Raw genomic sequence first — 23,222 nt, forward strand, 5'->3', positions numbered from 1 at the left:
AGCTTGGATATTAATCTATCCACAGTTAGACAAATTGTCTTTAAATGGAGATAATTTAGTAGGGTGTCTTCTACTCCCTAGAAGAGGCCGTCCAGCCAAGATGACTCAAAAGGCACACCGCAGATTGCTCAATGAGGTAAAAAAATAATCCTAGAGTGACAGATAAAAATTGAAGGAATCATTGGAACTGAGTCTACTATACAGAAAACATTAAACAGACATGGTGTCCATGGCAGGACACCATGAAGGAAGCTGCTGATGTCCAACAAAAACATTGCTGTGAACCTGAATTTGCCAAAGACCATCTTGACACTCCACTAGGCTACTGGGAAAATGTTTTGTGGACTGATGAAACTAAGAATACAAGGCACTGCATACCAACATGAAAACATTATCCCAATGGTGAAGTATGCTAGAGAGAGCATCATTATTTGGGGCTGCTTTGCTGCTTCGGGGCCTAGACTGCATGCCATAATTGAGGGAAAAATGTATTCCGAAGTTTAACAAGATATCCTACAGGATAATGTAATGGGTGGCTGTGCGCCAGCTGAAGTGCAGTAGAAGCGGGGTGATGCAACTTGACAATGACCCTAAACATCGAAGTAAATCCACAACAGAATGGCTTAAAAAAAACCTTAACCCAATAGAGATGCTGTGAAATGACCTCAAGGGAGCTGTTCACACCAGACAATATACGAATATGTCTGAGCTGAAGCAGTTCTGTAAGGAAGAATAGTCTAAAATTCCTTCTGAATGTTGTGCAGGTCTAAGATACAGCTACTGGAAACACTTGGTTGAGGTTAATGCTGCCAAAGGAGGATCGGACAGTTATTAAATCCAAGGGTTCACTTATTTTCCACAGTACTGTGAATGTTTAATGGGATGTGTTCAATAAAGACATGAAAGATTATTGTTGTTTGTGTGTTGTTAGCTAAAGCACACTGTGAATCTATACATGTGATTTTGATAAATATGAGATCACATTTTATGACCAATAAAGGCAGAGAAGGTAGTTCATTCCAAAGGGTTCACATACTATTTCTTGCAACTGTATTTAGATTTCAACCATTTATTGAAGCCCATTCTGTACATCTTTTTGTCTTTTAGGGTCTGATATTCCTGAGAATTCTGGATCTCAGATGTTTCCTCAGGACAAGATTGTAGCTGTGGGCAGCAACATGACCTTCTGCTGTATCGTTGGTGAGGGGAAGGACTTTGACAGAATTTTGTACATGGGACAGAAGATGAGCACCACACGCTTAAGCAGAAGAACTTATGCTATCTCAGTAACCAATCAACCACCGTCTGGCAACAAGAGCACTAATGTGGTCTGCTGCTCCCAAAGAGGAATCCTCTTTGGATCTGTGGTGTTTGTTGGCTGTAAGTAGAATTCAAATCTTCTGCATTGTGCTTTATCATTTAACCTGTTGATGTGCGTCCCCTTTTTGAGCACAAACCATGAAAATGACATACCTGAACTTAAATGGTTGTATTTTCTGGACCACTTGGAGTATGGACACTGTTGTAGTATCTTTTGAAAGAAGACACTTTGGGCTTTATTCTCAAAGCCACAAGTGTAAAGAAGTTACGTTTCAAAATTGAAGATGATCTCACAAAAAATGGGGTTCCTGCAGCTTTTTTTCTGTAAAATCGCTGAATTTAGGCTCCGCCTCAAGACGACACAAAATCTGACTGCACTGCTCGGCTATTATGAATAAAACTACGCTATGTTTTTAAAAATAGACTTTGCAGACAGGCTCGTTTTTTTATGAGACTGTAATATATAAGATAATATACAGTTTTACAACGTGAATGCTGCTCAGATTGCAGAGTTTGTTGAAGAACGATGACGAAGGGTAATTCAGGCGAGGTCTCATGTAAACAATGTGGAATATATCAATATTTCTCAGATTTATCACTTTTATGGACAAAGTGCTATTGGATGTTTTTCAATGAACGCTTGTCATGGACATTTGACCCAAGTGTGTTGAACTGGATTCATCTGGCGATCTCGATTTCATAATAAAGATATGAAGTCCCGTTTTGATATTGCATGTTTTCATTTGTAATCTAATTGCTGTTTCTGGAGGATTGCTATCGTGAAACTGAGATCGGATGTCAATGTTGAACCCTTAGACCTTTGAAAAGATGTATCATTTGTTAACATTAATTATTTAAAGACTGTAAATTATATATTAAATGTAAGCAGAGTGACGTCACCACCGTGTGCGGGGGTATTGCGTATCAACAGGTTAAAGGGATAGTTTACCACCAAAAAATTGTACTTTTATTTTTTTTACATTATTTATTTATTTATTTATTTATTTTCCCCCAACACTGTAATTTCAAGCACTGTTTTAAAAAAATTCAGTGGTGAAAATGACGCTGATAGAAATTATATTTATAATAGACTCCTTTGTTTTGCTAAGGCTAATTTCATAGCTTACATTTTAGGTATCCTAAATACACACATTTATATATATTTACAAAATGTTTGAATAATTTGGCAAAATAACATCTAATACAAATACTCTCCTAACAAGTGATATTCAACTTGATTTCTTTATTTGATTTCTTCACACATAATTTGTCTCCTGTTTCATCTCAATTATGCTCTTCACTAACACTTTTGTCGACTTTGTTTACAAGTACACAGACGTTTGAAAAAACGTTATTGGGGGCAACAGTTTTGGGTGTGGTGGAAATGATGCAAACTGTGGGACAGATGAAATTTTTTAAACATTGATAGAAATAGTTTGTTGTCCGACACCTTTGTGTGATCGTGTCTTTTCTTAATTAAAAATATTATTTATATTGTCAAGCCGGTTCTCTCCGCCTCCTTTCCATTTAATCCCTTTTTTCACTGGTGCCGAATCCCGGGAAGGATGAGGGATACGCCTTAGTAGAGTTCTCGCCGCTACTATCCACCCCAACGGAGCAGCCATGGGCATCTGCCGGGGGACAGAGGAGCCTGGCCGCCTGGCGTGGTCAGGGCTGCTGCCGGGGGGGCCCTACCATCCGCTAAACGCGGCGGGGGCTCCCAGCCTACTGCCTGGAGCGGGACAACCGGGGGGAGGACTGCCTCAATCCGCCGGGGAGGCACGGCTGTCGTCCATTAGAGGTTGGAGTAGTGACCAAGCTACGGCGTATCGGAGAACTGGCGAGTAAGGTGTTGTGTTGTGTTTTGTTTTTTTTTTCCTCTCTATCACTGCCGCTCCGCGTTGGCAGTGATAGAGATTTTCCCTCTTTTTAAATTTTAGTGTTTTTTTTGGTTGGGGGTACTACACTGTTACAGGAAGTACCCCCTATTTTAATCATTATTGTTTCCTTCCCCTGTCCCCTCCCAGATTCAGGAAGGCGGGGATGACCTGCCGGCACACGGGGCGTATGGCACGCCCACCCCCAGGGAAAGGGGGGGAGCTGTCCGGCACCTTTGTGTGTTTGTGTATTTTCGTTAAGTTCTTCATTAAAAATATTATTTATATTGCCAAGCTTGTTCTCACCATCTTCTTTTCATTGATCCCTTTGCAGTTAAAAAAAAAACAGGAATATTTAAGTGTTCTTTTTTAGCATATTGACCACCACTAGATGATTTTTATGCTCCGTTAGAAAGAAAAAACTTAGATGCGGCTTGTTGTTTGTAATTGCTGTAGATCCACCGGGCGATGAGGGTTTGGTTTGCGAGACTCGGGACCTGGCATCTGCAGAATGCTCTTGGAAAAAAGGACGGGACACTCACTTGAGAAAAAAGCTCAGCCGCACTAACTACACCCTTAATGGAAGGCAAGAAATACACTACACAAGAACCACTTACCACACACACTGTCCCGATTGGCGTTCTGAACTGTAATGTCCTTTGTACATGAAAGATCACTAAACGGCAAACCACATTAAATGAGATGGAAAGAGTACTTATGGCATTTATATTTTGCTGCTCATCCAAGAATTCCATTAATGTTCTAATGTAATAAGAATGCCATTTCTTGCCTGAAAGTAAATGAAAGTCTGTGTTGTATAAGCCATATTTTGGTCTGCAGGGATTGTTTGGAGGCTAATAATGGGAAGATCTTCCGGTGTAACTGGACCATGTGGGATGGGAACTGGACTCTAGTGGCTCAAAATCCTCTTGGAACCATTCAGCTCACTGACTCCGCCCGTCTCACTGATCGCGGTACCAGCAGCTACATTTTCAAAATATTTATTTTATTCCCAAAAATATTAAGTGGCCCTTTAAAGTATTTGAACACTGAAGCCACACTTTAAAATGTAAGAATGTTCTTGCACTAGATAACAAAATATCAAACCAAGTTGCATTTCTTTTAAAGAAAGATAGCACAAGCAAACAAAACAAAAAAACTGTTCAAAATGAAGGTGAAAACTATTTGGATAATTTCTGGTCTACAGTTAATGTCATTAATGACTCTATACATTCACAAATGGCCTTGCAGTGTCCCACGGTCATGGAAAACCTGAAAATGTCAGGGATTGTTTTTGTGATTTCCATGCCTGAAAATTCATGGAAATCAAATTTCTATGAAGTTATTGGAAATAATAGAAATTAGTACGGTTCTAAAAATTCATGGTAATTAAAATTCTAAAAAGTCATGGAAAAGTTGTGGAAATAAAAATAAAATAAAGGTAATGGAAATTTGTACAATTTTAAAAAGTCATGGAACTTAATAAAATTATAATAAATCATTGAAATTTAATACAATTATAAAAGATTATGGAAAAGTAATGGAAATTTATAAAATTCTAAAATGTAATGGAAATTAATACATAGCAAAAAAGTAATGGAAATTAAAATTATTTAGAAATTTAATACAATTCTAAAATGTAACTGAAATTAGAACATACCAAAATATTATTAAAAGTTATTGGAAATAATATAAATTAGTACAGTTCTAAAAGTCATGAAGGAAAAAAAAAAGTCAGGGAAATTAATATAATTCTAAAAAGTCATGGAAAATTCATGGAAATAAAAATTACATTAAATAAAGGTTATGGAAAAATATTGGAAAATAATAACATTTTGAAGTCATGGAAATTAATAAAATTCTAATAAATCATTGAAATTAATACAATTATAAAAGATTATGGAAAAGTAATGGAAATGTATAAAATTCTAAAATGTAATGGAAATTAATACATAGCAAAAAAGTAATGGAAATTAAAATTATTAAAAGTTTTTGGAAATAATATAAATTAGTACAGTTCTAAAAAGTCATGGAAATGGAGAATTTGTTTATAGATAGATATGTGTGTGTAATGGAAATTAAAAACCATTCTAAAAAGTTATGAAAAAGTTAAACATTTACTAATAAAATTAGTAAAATTCTAAATATTCATGGTAATTAATACAATTTTTTTAAAATAATGGAAAATAATACAATTCTAAAAGGTCATGAAAATTAGAACATTAAAAAAAAGTCATGGAAATTCAAAACAATTATAAAAAGGTATGAATTTACTAATAAAATGAGTAACATAATGGAAAGTAATAGCAATTCTAAAAGGTCATGGAACTTTAATAAAATTCTAATAAGTCATGGAATTAATACAATACTAAAATGTAATGGAAATTAGTACATTCCAAAAAAGTCAGAAATTAAAATGATAAAAAGACATGGAATATCATGGAAATTACAATTATAAAAAGGTATGGAACAGTTCTAAAGTCATGGAAAAATAATGGAAATTTAATAAGATTCTAAATAAAAATTATAGAAATGTCATGGAAATTCTAAAGAGTTATGGAAAAGTAATGGAAATTTGTACAATTCTAAAAAGCCATGGAAGTTAATACAATAATCTAGTCATGGACATTTCTATAGTAAATATTTTTGTAGTTATATGCATACTTGCCTAATTCATCAGCTAGAAATTGTGATTTGTGAATGCAAACTGTATAAACGATGTGGTTTAAATGATGTAGGACAACACTTCCTCAGTGCCAGTCGGTTTGAAAATGTCTCCGGAAAATGAAGTTAATTCTGAGAAAAGATCTAACATCATTTGTTCGCAGATCGATGCCCCTTGGTTTGACATTTTATATCTAATGCAATTACATTCAGACATTTTATATGTGACTTAAGAGTCCAAATGCCTTTTGATGCAACTGTATCTACATAAATGCACCCAGATAGAGTTTGTCATAATATTATGAGTCAGATTGAAGGTGCGCATACTAGAAGAGATATTAAAGGTTGTGTTTTTTGCAGTACATCTCTTGGCTCCAGTGAATGTGGCCGCAGTAGATGTGAAGGCGTGGAATGCCACACTGCAGTGGAACTGGTCTGTAGCGGCGTATGCAAAACTGGACATGATTTGCCAGCTGCGGCTCATCGGCCATGAACACTTCATCACAGTAAGTTTAGTGCTTTAGTGAGTTGATGAAAATTCTGAATCATTTTGTTTTTAATTTTCTTTGTTGGGTGAACTGTCCCTTTAACTGTAATTTTAAGTCAATTATTAGAATTGCTACTAATTTCTAAGATGATCCGATATCTTTGTATATACTGTTTATCTCTCTCTCTTTAGCACAACTACAGCGGCATGGGTTTATCGTCTGTGGTGCTGGAGGGTTTGTGGCCAGATGTCGACTACACAGTGTCTGTGCGCTGTGGTTCTCTGCACAGTTTCTGGAAATGGGGAGATGAGAGCGGCCCCTACAGGATCCACACTAAAATGGACCGTGAGTGGATCTTATTCTTAAACAAAACAAGTTTGACTGCAGAAGAGAAGTAAAAAAAATATTCTAAGCTTTGTCTTTAATGTAGTCACCACCAATATTTGTAATATTATATGAAGGTTATTTAGCAGTGGTTCAATGGTATGTGCACATTGAGATGTGATGTTTTTGGCTATATAAGTTTGAGGACTTTTCCACTTCATTTCCATTATTCTTAATATGTCTTTAATGCAAAGTGGGAAAAGGCCAGGAATATGAACTTCATATACTGCCTGTTAAAAGTTGGGATACATTGGACATTTGATTCTTATGATGTTTAAAACCTTTTGATCTAAAGACTTGAATTGAAATGCTATTTTTGTAGAATTATGCCTACTTATGAATTTCTTAACAGTATTTTTTTTTTATTTACCTTTTCTTTAAATTAATGAGTTTGACCAGAATTTGGGCTAGTGAAGGAAATGGGAAATCCTTAAATCCTTTTTAAAAGCATCCCAGTCATATATATATATATATATATATAATATACAGTGAGGAAAATAAGTATTTGAACACCCTGCTATTTTGCAAGTTCTCCCACTTGGAAATCATGGAGGGGTCTGAAATTGTCATCGTAGGTGCATGTCCACTGTGAGAGACATAATCTAAAAAAAAAATCCAGAAATCACAATGTATGATTTTTTTTAACTATTTATTTGTATGATACAGCTGCAAATAAGTATTTGAACACCTGTCTATCAGCTAGAATTCTGACCCTCAAAGACCTGTTAGTCTGCCTTTAAAATGTCCACCTCCACTCCATTTATTATCCTAAATTAGATGCACCTGTTTGAGGTCGTTAGCTGCATAAAGACACCTGTCCACCCCATACAATCAGTAAGAATCCAACTACTAACATGGCCAAGACCAAAGAGCTGTCCAAAGACACTAGAGACAAAATTGTACACCTCCACAAGGCTGGAAAGGGCTACGGGAAATTGCCAAGCAGCTTGGTGAAAAAAGGTCCACTGTTGGAGCAATCATTAGAAAATGGAAGAAGCTAAACATGACTGTCAATCTCCCTCGGACTGGGGCTCCATGCAAGATATCACCTCGTGGGGTCTCAATGATCCTAAGAAAGGTGAGAAATCAGCCCAGAACTACAGGGGAGGAGCTGGTCAATGACCTGAAAAGAGCTGGGACCACCGTTTCCAAGGTTACTGTTGGTAATACACTAAGACGTCATGGTTTGAAATCATGCATGGCACGGAAGGTTCCCCTGCTTAAACTAGCACATGTCAAGGCCCGTCTTAAGTTTGCCATTGACCATTTGGATGATCCAGAGGAGTCATGGGAGAAAGTCATGTGGTCAGATGAGACCAAAATAGAAATTTTTGGTCATAATTCCACTAACCGTGTTTGGAGGAAGAAGAATGATGAGTACCATCCCAAGAACACCATCCCTACTGTGAAGCATGGGGGTGGTAGCATCATGCTTTAGGGGTGTTTTTCTGCACATGGGACAGGGCTGACTGCACTGTATTAAGGAGAGGATGACCGGGCCATGTATTGCGAGATTTTGGGGAACAACCTCCTTCCCTCAGTTAGAGCATTGAAGATGGGTCGAGGCTGGGTCTTCCAACATGACAATGACCGAAGCACACAGCCAGGATAACCAAGGAGTGGCTCTGTAAGAAGCATATCAAGGTTCTGGCGTGGCCTAGCCAGTCTCCAGACCTAAACCCAATAGAGAATCTTTGGAGGGAGCTCAAACTCCATGTTTCTCAGCGACAGCCCAGAAACCTGACTGATCTAGAGAAGATCTGTATTGAGGAGTGGGCCAAAATCCCTCCTGCAGTGTGTGCAAACCTGGTGAAAAACTACAGGAAACGTTTGACCTCTGTAATTGCAAACAAAGGCTACTGTACCAAATATTAACATTGATTTTCTCAGGTGTTCAAATACTTATTTGCAGCTGTATCATACAAATAAATAGTTAAAAAATCATACATTGTGATTTCTGGATTTTTTTTTTTAGATTATGTCTCTCACAGTGGACATGCACCTATGATGACAATTTCAGACCCCTCCATGATTTCGAAGTGGGAGAACTTGCAAAATAGCAGGGTGTTCAAATACTTATTTTCCTCACTGTATATATAACACAGTTTATGTATTTTCAGGTCCCGACTCTCCCGATATATGGATCTGGATGGACAGTGAAAACACAGGACATGTTTTGTGGAAAGTATGAACACATAAATAATTTTACATTGACTATCCTAATGACCAAGAGATATTATTTGATATTAAAGGTATAGTTCACCAAAAAATCTTAACCCTCATGCCATCCCAGATGTGTATGACTTTCTTTGTTCTGCTGAAAACAAAGATATTTAGAAGAATATCTCCGCTCTGTAGGTTGAATATTGCAGCTAGATTTTAAACTTGTATTTTTTTTTATCACATTCTTTATGGGAATATCAGAAATTCCATCTTTCCTTCATGCCAATAGTGTTTAACACTGCTTGTCTCATGGTGAATTATTGCATTCAGGGCTGTTAACAGGTGTTGTGCTCATGATGGAGCATTAGTGGAGTGCTCTTGAAGCAAGAGAAAACAATGGCTCTCCGATTTCTTTTAAAAACCTGCTCCTCGCTCCTGGCAAAATCATGCCGCTCCGGCTCACATACTCTTGTCTGAATACTTGTCAATGTGATATTTCAGTTTTTCCTTGTTAATAAATTTAGCAAATTTATCAAAAATCTTTTTTTGTTTGTTTTGTCATTATGAAGTGTAGATTGATGTGAAAAATAAATAATTGAAAGCATTTTAGCATAAGGCTGGAACATAGCAAAATGTGGAAAAAAAAAAAAGGTAAGGGGTCTGAATATAGCCGTGGCAAAAAAAAGTATTGGCAGTGACCATAAATTGTGTTTCGCAAAGTTTTCTGCTTCAGTTGTAGTGGTGTTGATACACATTGTTTCTAGATTATTGTGCAGCATGGTCAGATGAATTTTAAATAATTGCAAAAAGCTTCATTGGCCACAAAAAAACTAATTTCACAGTTTTTTGGCCCTGGCACAAAATGACCAGCTAATATAATTTCACTAATCATATCAGCAGCACCTGGGAAAGTGTGAACGAGTACTAGTCAGGTGAAATCACTCTTATCATTCTGATTGGATTATAAGAGTAGACTGATTGCTATAAAAGGAGGGAAGAAGTGCTTCCAATCATTGTGATCTTGTTAGCAATGGTTACCTCTAAAGAAAGACACGCAGCCATCATCCCTTTGCATCAAAATGGCCTCACATGCAAGGAAATTGCTGCAAAGAATATTGTACCAGAAAGAACCATTTCCCGGATCATCAAGAACTTCACAGCAGTTGAATCTCTCTCCTTGAAGAAGGCTTCAGGACGTCCCAGAGTGTTCAGCAAGCACCAGGACCGTCTCATCCTGAGGAGTCAGCCACAGAATCGTGTCACCACCAGTGCAGAGCTCGCTCAATATTGGCAGCAGGTAGGTGTGAGGTGCATCTGCACGCACAGTGAGGTGAAGACATTTGGACAATGGCAGAAGCGACAATTGAAGGGCAGCAAAGAAGCCACTTCTCTCCAAGAAAACCCATCAAGGACAGACTGAAATTCTGCAGGAAATAAAAGGATTGGACAGCAGAAGACTGGTGCAAAGTTATTTTCTCTGATGAAGCCCCCTTCTGACTGTTTGGGACATCTGGAAAATCGATAGTCCGGAGAAGAAAAGGTGAACGCTACCATGAGTCCTGTGTCGTGCCAACAGTGAAGCATCCTGAGACCATCCATGTATGGGGTTGCTTTTCATCCAATGGAGTGGGCTCTCTCACAATTCTGCCCAAAAACACTGCCATGAATAAAGAATGGTATCAAAACGTCCTGCAAGAGCAACTTCTCCCAACGATCCAGGAGCAATTTGGTGATGATCCGTGCATTTTCCAGCATGATGGAGCACCATGTCACAAGGCAAGAGTGATAATGAAGTGGCTCGGAGATCATTACATTGAAATTTTGGATCCGTGGCCAGGCAACTCCTCGGATCTTAATCCCATAGAGAACCTGTGGACAATCCTCAAAAGGTGAGTGGACAAGCAGAAACCCACTAATTGTCCAGTTGGTGGGAATTACCAAAAAAAAAAATGAGGAATGTGAAAGTGGAGATTTATAGTAAAATGACTTAAAGGACTTAAATTTTGATCGTTTCTTATCCACACCTATTATATCCCTTCTAAAGACATAGCTTAAACCACCAGAGTCGTATTGATTACTTAAATGTTGCTTTTTGGATTTTCAAAGTTCTGGCCACCATTCACTTGCATTGTAAGGATCTACTGATATCCTTTTAAAAATCTTCATTTGTGTTCTGCTGAAGAACGTAAGTCATACATATGGCATGAGGGTGAATAAATGATAAGAATTTAAATTTTTGGGTGAACTATTCCTTTAAGTATTGCTTGCAGAGAAATCATCAAATTTAGGTTTATGCTTAAAACAAGGGGCAAGACATGTATTTTTACAAGTTAATTGTTCTTCCTACATTGGCAAATAAGCATAACATTTGTATAAATATGTATAACGCAAGTAATCATGGTGTCTGCATAAGCATTTCTGTCTTTTCTTCTAGCCTCTGTCTGTGATGGAAAGTCACGGTGTGTTAGACGGGTATGAGGTTTCTCACAGCACAGCAGACGAAGCCATGTGGACTATGGTGTCTCTCCCTCAAGATGACTTTAGCTATCCCATCACCCTTAACAAAAGCAGTGACATCACCATTGCTGTGGCAGCACGTAACCCAGCTGGTCTTTCCCAGCCTTCCACTGTGACCGCACCAGTGTACAGAGCAGGTACACAGTGTTTTTGTGGGCCATATTTGCTTTTTAAATGGCATATTAATTTAAGTAAAGAACCTATTCATATAAAATCTAGGGTTGCCAAATTAACACATTACTTTGGAGATTAATGATGTAAAAAAGAGGAAAAAGATTAAATGCATTCATCTAATTTGAAATTAAACTGCTTCATTCTATTTTGAAATAGTCACAATTTTAGCAATTTCAATGTAGATCCAACTCAAATGCATGCATACATACATAGATATATATCTATCATATTATTGTCAAAAAATCCTGAAAGTAGTCTTTTTAATATTGTATTATATTACATTATCCCTTTAAATTTTGAGGTTGTTTTTAAAGATTTCCTGTTTCAGTGGCATACTGAAAAAATTAAGAACTAATTACACATGCAAACACAACGATGTCTAAAGGGTTTTTATAGGATGCAGATGTGATTTTAGTAATGAGATTTTACAGAATGAGTTTCATTCCGTGCCATTTGTGTCATCATTTATTCTGTGTCATGTACTTGGTGCCATCTCCTGGTGGCCATATGAAATTAGTGTGATTGATCACACAACACTCTGCCCAAATATGGAGGACTATCACCACTGGTTGGAGCAATCTGAACCCAATCCAATTGGTTTAGCATTCTATGACGCTACAGCTTTTACAATAACGTCATCTAACTATCTTGTGTTGGTCAAGAATGTAGTTATTCATATTTTTATAAAAAAAAAAAAAATTCTCATGGGGCCATCCTGGGTTATATTATATTATTCATTAATTATGATAATCAGTAGACAGGCCTTAAAAAACAATGTAAAAAGGCAACTAATTCCAGAACCACATGTTTGATCTTACTTCCTATAGATACTCAGGTGTCTGTTTCTGAGCTGTTGGGCACAGATGGAGGATTCAACCTGTCCTGGCAGCCTTATGCCAATGCAAGCAGAGGGTATGTGGTGGAGTGGGTCCCCTCTGGCTGCAGTGAGCTTTGCCCTGTTCACTGGGAGAAAGTTCCCGAATCAAACAGTAGCATCAAGGTCCAGTCAGGTGAGCATTTAGGAGTATTTTGCTAATTTTCTTTCTAATAAATGCCACTTGGCTTGATATTTTGTTATCTAATGCAATGACATTCATACATTTTAAGTGTGGCTTAAATATTCAAATACTTTTAGGAGCCACTACACACTAGATGTATTTATTTTTGTCATTGATGGAAAACTTAATGGAATTTCAATGTTTTTCATGTCTTGTTTACTTCATGGCTGTACGCTTTCATCTGTGCGCCTCGTTGATTTATTTATTTTTTTCCTCCCTGTTGATTCTAGTTTCCCTGGAGGCGGGAGTACGGTACACAATATCTGTATATGTTCTCTCTGCTGGAGCTACGGTACTGCTCCAGCGATGGCATGGATACACACAGGAAATGAGTAAGTGGACGGTTGCTGATCACCATTAATAAGGCGCTTTGACACATATTACTTTGGCTGTGCAGAGGTCATTTTTAAAAAGAACCTGTTGATGAAATGCTGGCAAACCAGCATGACTGTTTTGTGGTCATGTGTGAATGGTGGTATTATGTAACAAACTCTTATGAATAACAGATGAGATACCTTTACTGGAAAAATGTATCAAAATGGGTTAAAGTGTATATAGTTATATATATAAGGGGTTAGCACACTGGACGCGTCTGGCAGACAAAATGGCACGTTCTAAAATATGAGACTGTTGTTTTCTATGAATGTATGCGCACCGCCGCTGCCATGCCATGGAGAGCAACTCACATATTTTCCATTAAATTCAACCCAAATAATTATCAAAGGACATAGATTTATTTACTAGCCTTGTTCGTTATTGAAGAAGAGGGGAAAACCTTGGTAATTTTTTGTGTCTATGATCTGAACCACATTAACGTGCTCCGTTTTTGATACCTGTGCTGTGTCCTGGTCGCGCCGTGACGCTTGTCATCTGGTGTGCAACCGCCTTAAGTCTTATAGTTTAGCTATGCGGTTTTAGTTCTCGTTGTCAGCTGTATAGATTTTTCTAGAACATAGCCTATAATCCATATGTTTATGATTATTGGTCACTGTTTATATCTGAATCAGTTTCTTTCGCTTTTTCTTCTTTAGTTCCTTCACAGTCAGTGGGTGAACTGTCAGCCAATCAGGTTGGCTCTGATGTGCTTTTGTCATGGAAAGCCATTGCGATGGAACAGCAACGAGGCTTCATACGTGGATACACCATCTACCTGGCAAACGCAACACGTCTGGAACTCATTGGTAGGGTTATGACATATATTTTTTTATTATCTTCCCTGAGGTCCACTTATAATGTTAGTAAAGGTTTTTGCACCAAACAGTCACAATTTAGTCATATATATAATAATATTACTCCATCACTGGCCCTCAGTCTAAAGCATCTAAACACTGTCCTTTTGGCCCTTTAAGAATTCAGCATATCTGTTGTGATTGCCTATCATCATGCAGCTTATCCAATAGAGCGCAACAGTCTGGTTCTGGAAGTAAAAATCCCATTCATATATCCCACAGACTAATTGATTTTCAACAATAACGTATACATTTTAAAAGACAGTCCTACTGTGAGCTACGAGGTTGTTCATTGATCGTATATGCTTCCGTTGAAGCCATCCGTTTGGAATTCATTATAAACGACTACATTACCCATGGTACAGCAGAGAAAGCTCCACCAATCACAGAACCGCGCCCCCGTGATGCACTGTGAATGATGTAATTGAGTCAGTCTCCCTTCACCCTTAAACTACTTGTATATGTGTTTATAACCCTAATGCAAAATATATTGTTTCTATACTTATAATCAACAACTTTTAAAATCAATAGTTTTTTATTCAATGACATCATTCACAATGCTTTATGGGATTGTAGTCTGTGCACTCATGAACAGCCATGTAGCCTTTGTCTTTGTCCGATTTCCAAAAACATTTTGCCTCAAAACAAAGTCCATGATTTTGAGATTCTCCTTGTGAGCTGGTTGGTTTGGTTTATTACTCGCAACGCTTTTATGAAGGGTTTTATTAAGTCTATGGAAGAAGTTAATGGGGAAAATACTTCCGGAAACAGACGGCTGAAAAAGTGGGTGGGTTTGAAATTCAATCCGAAACAAATGAACGAACTCCACACAACATTGCAAAACTACATTTCAGGGCTAGCACATGATGTAAACCCAACACATTTCATCTGAATGTAGCGAATCAGCTCTATATTCTTCCACCATTAGGTAGCGAATCAGCTCTATGAAATATTAATAATCAATCATAACTTGTTATAATCGATTATGAATATTTGGATCAGTTAATCGGGTTAACTTGATTTAGCTACATTAACATTACAACCAAATACTCGGTTCATCCCGTGAACACTCAATATTGGTTATTCATTAATTAATTAATAGAAAGGTACATTTCCGGGGCATGGGAAATGTCTTTCTTACTAAGTATTAAGAGCAAGTAGTCAAAATCTATGATTAGTGACTTTAGATATGAGCTTGAGACACAGACAACTTTACGTGTGACATGAACAAGACTTTATTAACTAGACTAAACATTTAAACTACTCTAACATACATATACATACATTCATACAGTTTACCAAGGGAAAGAGGGCTGAAGCAGAATACAGGAAGGCAAGAAGTTATAGCATTGTTTGAAGTTCAGCAGATCAACAGCCTGAGCAAACCATCATATTAGTTCTGACACGCCTTTTTAGAAAGGGGTTAAGGATACTTAATGTATCAAATAATGAGACTAAGTTTGATACTTGCATGTCCCATTTGAAATAAACTGTCCTGATGCAATTTGTTGAGGCTCCAGTTGATCTTTGATGTTGTCTTGATGAGAGAGAGAACCAGTGAGAGTCAGAGGATCTTGGTGAATGGGCAGTCAAGGCCGTGGGTAGCCTGGCGACGCTTGGGAGTCCTTGGGGCCTTTAGTTTGGCATCATTCAGCGAGAGAGTGAGAGAGCACAAGGCTCAGAGAGCAAGAGAGGCTAAGAGCAGCGAAGAGGATAAGAGTTGGTAAGATAAGAGGATGAGAGGAAGTGGGCGCAGCAATTTTATACCCTCGGGAAACAGGTCCCACCTCTCATTGGCTCGACCAATGAGAAGGGTTTGGGTTCCAGGCGGAATTTGGTTTATTGCTCTTTGTTGTAAAATTGCCCATTGCATGTGCAAGAAAGAAAATAGGAAATATACTTTTAATACTAATATGTTGTTGTTATCGACATATCATGTACACAGTCATTTCGATCTTCAAAATACCAAGTTATAGAGACCAAATATGCCACACATATGATTTTGGTTAACCATAGTATGCAAAGTCTGAAACATTAACCCATTAGTTTGCAAGAAAACATAGATCAAGCACATTTAAGGGAAAATGTGAGATGGCACACTAGATATATGTCAATATTTATCACATGGATATATAGAATATATATATAGGATTAACAGGGTTCATTTCTCTTTCTCAGTAAGAGAATGAAGGGAGGGTCAGCACTTCTCTGAACATTCCTTTGGAGGTCGTAAAGGCCTCCATTACTCTGGGCAGGAGAATGATTCCTTTGTTCCGTCACGGCTCATTTGCATGTTTCTGGCTGGGTTTATGACGGTAAGAGATTTTGGGCTGAATGACTCAAAAGATGGCAAAACATAACGTAATATCATTCTACGAAGATCTTATATTCGAATTTAGCTAGGCCAAATCGTAAGGTTTAATTTGATACCAAGAAAAGTATATTTAGTACACTTAGAAAGGGAATATACACTGAGGCTATTAAATATGAGGCCTCAGAGTTTAAAACACACACTGAAACAGTTCTAACGAGTTTGATATACCTCAGAAATACACAACATACAGGGATTACACGTATTTCATTAGCAATATGCAGTTCTGTGTTTAACTGAAAACACACACACACACACATTGTTACGTTCAAAGTTTCCCCTTCCTGTCCACACGATAAGCACGTGGTGAGCATGCGGATGTCACATGCGGTTCTCTGTCAATAGTTCATTGTCTCTTTGTCAATACATTTATTGTGCTTGTGGAGACTGGTTGGCTTATTTCAGTAATTAGGGAGTTTTTAACAGTAAGTTCTTGTTTGTTCGTGAATCTGTTAAGGCCACTGATCCTCCGCCATACCTTACAGTCCCCTTTTTCGCCAGGTGGTGTCCCTGTTGGAGACATCATCGGATCGACAATCATCACAATGGCGGATGGCAGGTGAATCATGAGGGTTTTGTAGCAGGTGGTTGTTCCACGGTGGGTGATGTAGACAGTAGCCACATCCAGGTCTCTGCAGCAGGTGCAGAGGCAGCAGGTGCAGAGGCAGCAGGTGCCTTGACAGTGTGTCACCTGTCATTATGAAGTCAGTTCGTTTGAGGCAGGTGCTTGTTTGTGGCTGCAGGGAGTGGTTATGGGCATTGTGTAGTGTGGAGAGAGTTTCAGACTGACCTAGTACTGGTAGCAAAAGGGCAGCAGGTGGCCGTTCAGCCCTTGGTTCGGCACCCAGTCACCAGGTGTCTGAAGTCTGCAGTGTTACTCTGCTCTGGCAGCAGTGCTGACTTGAGCTTGCCTGAGTGGTGTTGGGCAAGAGTCAGAGGTTTGTTCTTCCCAGTACTCCTCAGGGGAGTTCTGTTCCAGGAGCTCTTTTGCTAGTGCTAGCAGCTCTTGTAACTCAGTAACAGGCGTTTCTAGCTGTCTTTGTGCAGCCTCTGTTTGGCACCTGTTTGAAAGGTGTACAGGAGGATGTTGTTGTAGACTGCTGTGGGACGCCCTGTGGTGTTTGCTGGGTGAGGCCTTGTGTTTGTTAAAGGCCTTCTGTGTCAGGTCACGCAGTTGTTGGATAGGCATTGTGTGGGGGCAGGCCATAATGCCTAAATGGTGACTTACCATAGGATGGAGGTTTCGGAGGAAAAGGCTCTTGAAGCTGGTGTCCTCCTCCATCCCAGGTTTGTTCGTGAGCTCGAGTAAGCTCGTCTGAGTCTGTGGTAGTAAACATAGGGAGTTTCATGCCGACCCTGTTTGGTGTCTAGGGCAGCGATCAGTCCATTGTTAGACTCTGAGAATTCCCTTATGATGGCTTGTTTCAGCTGCTGGTAGTTAGACTGGATGTTTTCTGGCTGTCGAGCCAGAAAGCGTCGCAACTCTGGGCTGGACGTGATCCAGATCAGATGGAGTCTATCTTGATGGTTCACACTCATCAAAGACTGCAGGTGAAAGTCAATGTCTCGCAGGTAAGCGTGGACGTCGTGGTCTCCTGCAAGCTCTGGTGTAAATGCAGGGATATGTCTGGCCATTCGGTTGAGGTCTTTGAGTGTCGCTACACGTAGTCGCTTCAAGATTCGCCTGAATCAATCCTTTTCCTTCCGGCTGCAGAAGCTTTAAGGAAACTGTCCGATGACGTGTTAAGCAGTGGGGTTTGTCCCCCTTTGTAAATCTGTGCTTGGCTGGGGAGGTTTCTCTGCTGATTGCAAGTGGGGAGTGAGATGTCTCTCCTGCTGTGGTTCCTTTTGCAGCAGGTAAGAGTGTCTCAGTTCTCGTTGGACCATGTCAAGTTCATCTTTGGTGTTTTCCAGCTGCTGAGTCAGCACTTTAACTTCAGCTCTGGACACATTCAGTTGACCTTCACAGGCCATGATTCTGGCATCTTTGTCCAAGAGTTCAGAATTTGCTGTTTTTAACAGTGAATCTTTGTGAAAAAGTACCTTTTCCAGGTGCTCTCTAGCTGTCTTTTCCAACTGCTCTTGTTGTTTAGCAGCTGTCAGAGCCGCTTGAAGTCTGTGGATTACCTCCTGTGACTCCCTTCTGCCAGGGTCCTTGTGTCTGTCCTGAGCCTCCATCTCTAGCTGGTCTATGCGGTTTTTAGCATGTGTCAGCTCCGTTTGGGACTCAGTGATCTGGCGTTTGAGGTTGTTTACCTCCTGTTTCAAACCTGTGAGGTTGTGGGCCAGGACGATAACCTCAGTCAGATATTTGTGCTCATACCTCTGGTTTGAGTCGTCTGTCATTAGTTCTTTTCCCTCGTTTTCCAGTTGCTTTTTGTTCTGTTGCTGAAGGTCGTCAGCAGCCATGGATAAAAGGGTGTTCCTCAAAACACCTAGCCAGTCCTTTTGGCCTGCCATCTGGGCAGTTAGGCTGAGCATCTGCAACATTTTGGCACACTTCTGGTGAGAGTAAGGGCAAGAGACTAATGCAAGATCAAACAGAATTTGGAGCTAAAGGCAAAGTGAGACAGCAAGGTGTATAATGTACAGCTAGGTTTTGCTAGGTGTGGTTAACAATTGAAATGTGTTCCTGATTATTACTATCTTAGCTGCAAATAGCAGGATGCTCAGATTTGTGTGGATCTGAGTGGCTTTGCTAAAAGAACGTAAGCCTAGATTTAATAAATGACTTAAGATGTTTCTTTGGGTCAAATTATTTATCAGCACTTACTGATAGCATACAACAGGCTTGATCTTTGAACACATGAAGAGGAGAAAGAAAGAGGAAGAAAAGAGCTTTCCTATTAGATTGTGTCTATTAGTGGTGCTCAAAATTATGCCATAGAAATCGCCTAGATTACTAGTGTAGCTGGCTCATAAAATTTAAGCAACTTATTGCAAATAAACACAAAATCGAGAAGAAAAGTATGTCTAGTTACTTTTGCAGTTTTATGGGGAAATAAAACCACACTAGACCAAGAGGGTTAAATGGGAAAATGAATAGCTGACTTCTATTATTAGTAAAAATAATAAAAAGACTTGAAGAAGTGATTAAAATAGCAGAATAACCTTGTATTGGGAATAATCAATAGCACTTATGATCAACAATTAGATTTGCTTTGGACATCATTCTATAGTTGGTCACAGCTGTTAGCGTGTTCCAGACCACACAATTTGTTTGTCCCTCTATAAAGTTTAGTCAACGTGCCATTGAAAGTTCCCAATAACTATAAAAATTATTCTCTATCTAAACAGTTTACATGTAATTAAGTTTTTAGATTTAATTAACAAAGTAACTGCAAATTTAGCTGAACAGCTGCTCAGTAAGGGATGCACCTGAAAGGTGCAGGTGAAGTTAGATGAGAAGAATTAAAGTTAAGGAAAGAGAAAGTGAAAATTCAGAAACCAGAAATGGGGTTAAAGGAAAATGGTTTAGATCACTTCATTCTGCATGCACACAAGCTGTAGATAAAGGCTTCATGTAAATTATGCTAGCAGCTAACTGTTGAAGCTATTAGTTAGCTTAGCCTAAGCTAAGGGGCTGCTAAGTTGGGTTAGCTTAGCCACCTAGGCTGGTTTGTTTACAAAATGGCGTCGGAAGGAAACACATGTGCTATCTGGAGTGAGCACTTCCTGTGACAAGTCGTTGTCATGGGAACCACTGCACTTCAGAGTTTCAGTGAGTGAAACACAGTTTTGACCACCAGGAAGCTAAGCCTTTCAGATGCACAGATAAAGTTTAGATGAAGGACATCAATCTAACTATAATTTGTAAGGCCTTTATACTGTGAAAAGGGAGCATCGCCCAAATCTACATTTATATAACACTGTACTGAGATTTCTTCCTCAGAAACAGGTTAAGCAATCAATTCTGGTACAGTTTACATGCCGCTGAGCTGAGATTCCTTCATCAAAACAGACTTACACTTTAATACTGAAATTAGGGTTTCTTCGCTAAAATCATATTACTGCGTACACTGATACCTTTTGAAAATATGCTTAAATGTGTTAAGACTCTTTCAATTACAGTAGAGATGTCAATTCAAGCCATCACTTTATCCGCATCCAAACAAGCCAGCAACTAGTGAAGCAAATGCCGCTTAGCATGTCATGTCCTATTCTGACCGAATTATTCAATGCACACTTTTAAGTTGACAGTGGTTAAAGCTCATAACCTTTGTTTAATCATGCCCGCATCATTCTCCACCATTATGTAGCGAATCAGCTCTATATTCTTCCACCATTAGGAGCTGAATCAGATCTATGAAATATTAATAATCAATCATAACTTGTTATAATCGATTATGAATATTTGGATCAGTTATCGGGTTAACTTGATGTAGCTACATTAACATTACAACCAAATACTCGGTTCATCCGTGAACACTCAATTTTGGTTATTAATTAATTAATTAATAGAAATGTACATTTCGGGCAAGGAAATGTCTTTCTTACTAAGTATTAAGAGCAAGTAGTCAAAATCTATGATTAGTGACTTTAGATATGAGCTTGAGACACAGACAACTTTACATGTGACATGAACAAGACTTTATTAACTAGACTAAACATTTAAACTACTCTAACATACATATACATACATTCATACAGTTTACCAAGGAAAGAGGGCTGAAACAGAATACAGGAAGGCAAGAAGTTATAGCATTGTTTGAAGTTCAGCAGATCAACAGCCTGAGCAAACCATCATATTAGTTCTGACACGCCTTTTTAGAAAGGGGTGAGGATACTAATGTATCAAATAATGAGACTAAGTTTGATACTTGCATGTCCCATTTGAATTAAACTGTCCTGATGCAATTTGTTGAGGCTCCAGTTGATCTTTGATGATGTTGTCTTGATATCTTTGGTGAAAGGACTCCCAAGCCCGTGCCAGGCTACGGCCTAGACTGTCCATTCACCAAAGATATCAAGACAACATCATCAAAGATCAACTGGAGCCTCAACAAATTGCATCAGGACAGTTTAATTCAAATGGGACATGCAAGTATCAAACTTAGTCTCATTATTTGATACATTAAGTATCCTCACCCCTTTCTAAAAAGGGCATGTCAGAACTAATATGATGGTTTGCTCAGGCTGTTGATCTGCTGAACTTCAAACAATGCTATAACTTCTTGCCTTCCTGTATTCTGCTTCAGCCCTCTTTCCCTTGGTAAACTGTATGAATGTATGTATATGTATGTTAGAGTAGTTTAAATGTTTAGTCTAGTTAATAAAGTCTTGTTCATGTCACATGTAAAGTTGTCTGTGTCTCAAGCTCATATCTAAAGTCACTAATCATAGATTTTGACTACTTGCTCTTAATACTTAGTAAGAAAGACATTTCCTTGCCCCGAAATGTACATTTCTATTAATTAATTAATTAATAACCAAAATTGAGTGTTCACGGATGAACCGAAAGTATTTGGTTGTAATGTTAATGTAGCTACATCAAGTTAACCCGATTAACTGATCCAAATATTCATAATCGATTATAACAAGTTATGATTGATTATTAATATTTCATAGATCTGATTCGCTTCCTAATGGTGGAAGAATATAGAGCTGATTCGCTACATAATGTACCAAATGCTTCACTAAAGCACAACATAAACCATCAAACAGTCATGACATTTAACAAAACATTTGTGAATAAACTTGTTTACTAAGTTTATTTATTTTTTTGTCCAATAGTCCAATTTTAATTGCCCCATCTTTCAATAACAGTTCCTTTGCAAAGCTTGAATCATATTGTGAATATATTCTGCAAATGTTATTCAAACGCATCAAATTGTTCAAAGACATTGTGAGGAGGAGGAGGCGTGGCCAGGCAATGATGGAGCACGGCCGGCACTGAATAAGCTGATCGGCGGGAGAGCGAGATAAGTGTCAGCTGGAGATGCCGGTTCAAGAGAGTGAGAGGCGCATGTGGGCACGCCCTCAATCTCATCACAGACGAGACAGACGTCCAACGAGTGCATGTTTACCAAAGACCAACAATAAAAAATTGCACCGATGGGTGCAAAAACAGTCCAAAACATGACAACAGCAAGACATCTCAGCTGAATGAAACACAATGGGGATCCTGTTTGGAATTATAACTTGACGTTGCATCTTTTAAAAGCAGTGCAAGATATATGATAATGGTCAAAGCCTTCGTCTAGTGCACATTTATGTAGAAAAACCTTTCTACATAAATATCCAGATAGGCACATGAAGGTGTCCTGTGTAAGTTCACTTTGGTTGAATCTCCCATGATAGGCCCCATCTCAACTCTTCACTTGTGTGAATGACTGAGCACCAGTGGGCAGGGCCAAGGGTGCAGTGATGGATAAATAGATGTTGATGTCTTGCTGAAGAGGTCATATGCAGATGTATTGTCAAAAGTTCCACAAATGTATGTCTTTACAGTTAAAATAGATATTTAGCATGAATTGTAATATTTGTACCTATGTAAAAATACCTATTATTAGGAGTGGTGGTGGCGTAGTGGGCTAAAGCTAAAGCACATAACTGTTAATCAGAAGGTTGCTGGTTCAATCCCCACAGCCACCACCATTGTGTCCTTCAGCAAGGCACTTAACTACAGGATGCTCCGGGGGGGTTTGTCCCTGTTATAAATGCACTGTAAGTCGCTTTGGATAAAAGCATCTGCCAAATGCATAAATGTAAATGAAAATGTATTAATAAAAATAATAAATAAATATATACACCGATCAGCCACAACATTAAAACCACCTGCTTAGTATTGTGTAGGTCCCCCTTGTGCCGCCAAAACTGCGCAAAATACTCAAACAGAAATACTTGAACCACCCCATCTGGCACCAACAATCATGCCATGGTCCAAATCAATGAGAAAAAAATTCCCCCATTCTGATTGTTGATGTGAAAATTAACTGAAGCTCCTGACCCGTATCTGCATGATTGTATGCACTGCA

General features: G+C 38.6%; 1 protein-coding gene across 3 annotated transcripts in view; it reads left to right on the forward strand.

The window, feature by feature from the left end:
- lifra (LIF receptor subunit alpha a) overlaps window positions 1-23,222 on the forward strand; it is a 63,219-nt gene that overhangs the window by 31,703 nt on the left and 8,294 nt on the right. For all 3 annotated transcript variants that reach the window (XM_052111451.1, XM_052111459.1, XM_052111468.1), the window contains exons 5-14: window positions 1,108-1,380; window positions 3,654-3,783; window positions 4,038-4,171; window positions 6,222-6,367; window positions 6,541-6,694; window positions 8,854-8,918; window positions 11,331-11,550; window positions 12,415-12,597; window positions 12,876-12,977; window positions 13,677-13,826. In XM_052111451.1, the coding sequence (XP_051967411.1) occupies window positions 1,108-1,380; window positions 3,654-3,783; window positions 4,038-4,171; window positions 6,222-6,367; window positions 6,541-6,694; window positions 8,854-8,918; window positions 11,331-11,550; window positions 12,415-12,597; window positions 12,876-12,977; window positions 13,677-13,826 (1,557 nt within the window). The remainder of the gene's footprint in view (window positions 1-1,107; window positions 1,381-3,653; window positions 3,784-4,037; window positions 4,172-6,221; window positions 6,368-6,540; window positions 6,695-8,853; window positions 8,919-11,330; window positions 11,551-12,414; window positions 12,598-12,875; window positions 12,978-13,676; window positions 13,827-23,222) is intronic.

Source organism: Xyrauchen texanus, chromosome 3, assembly GCF_025860055.1.
Source record: "Xyrauchen texanus isolate HMW12.3.18 chromosome 3, RBS_HiC_50CHRs, whole genome shotgun sequence".
NCBI lineage: Eukaryota > Metazoa > Chordata > Actinopteri > Cypriniformes > Catostomidae > Xyrauchen > Xyrauchen texanus.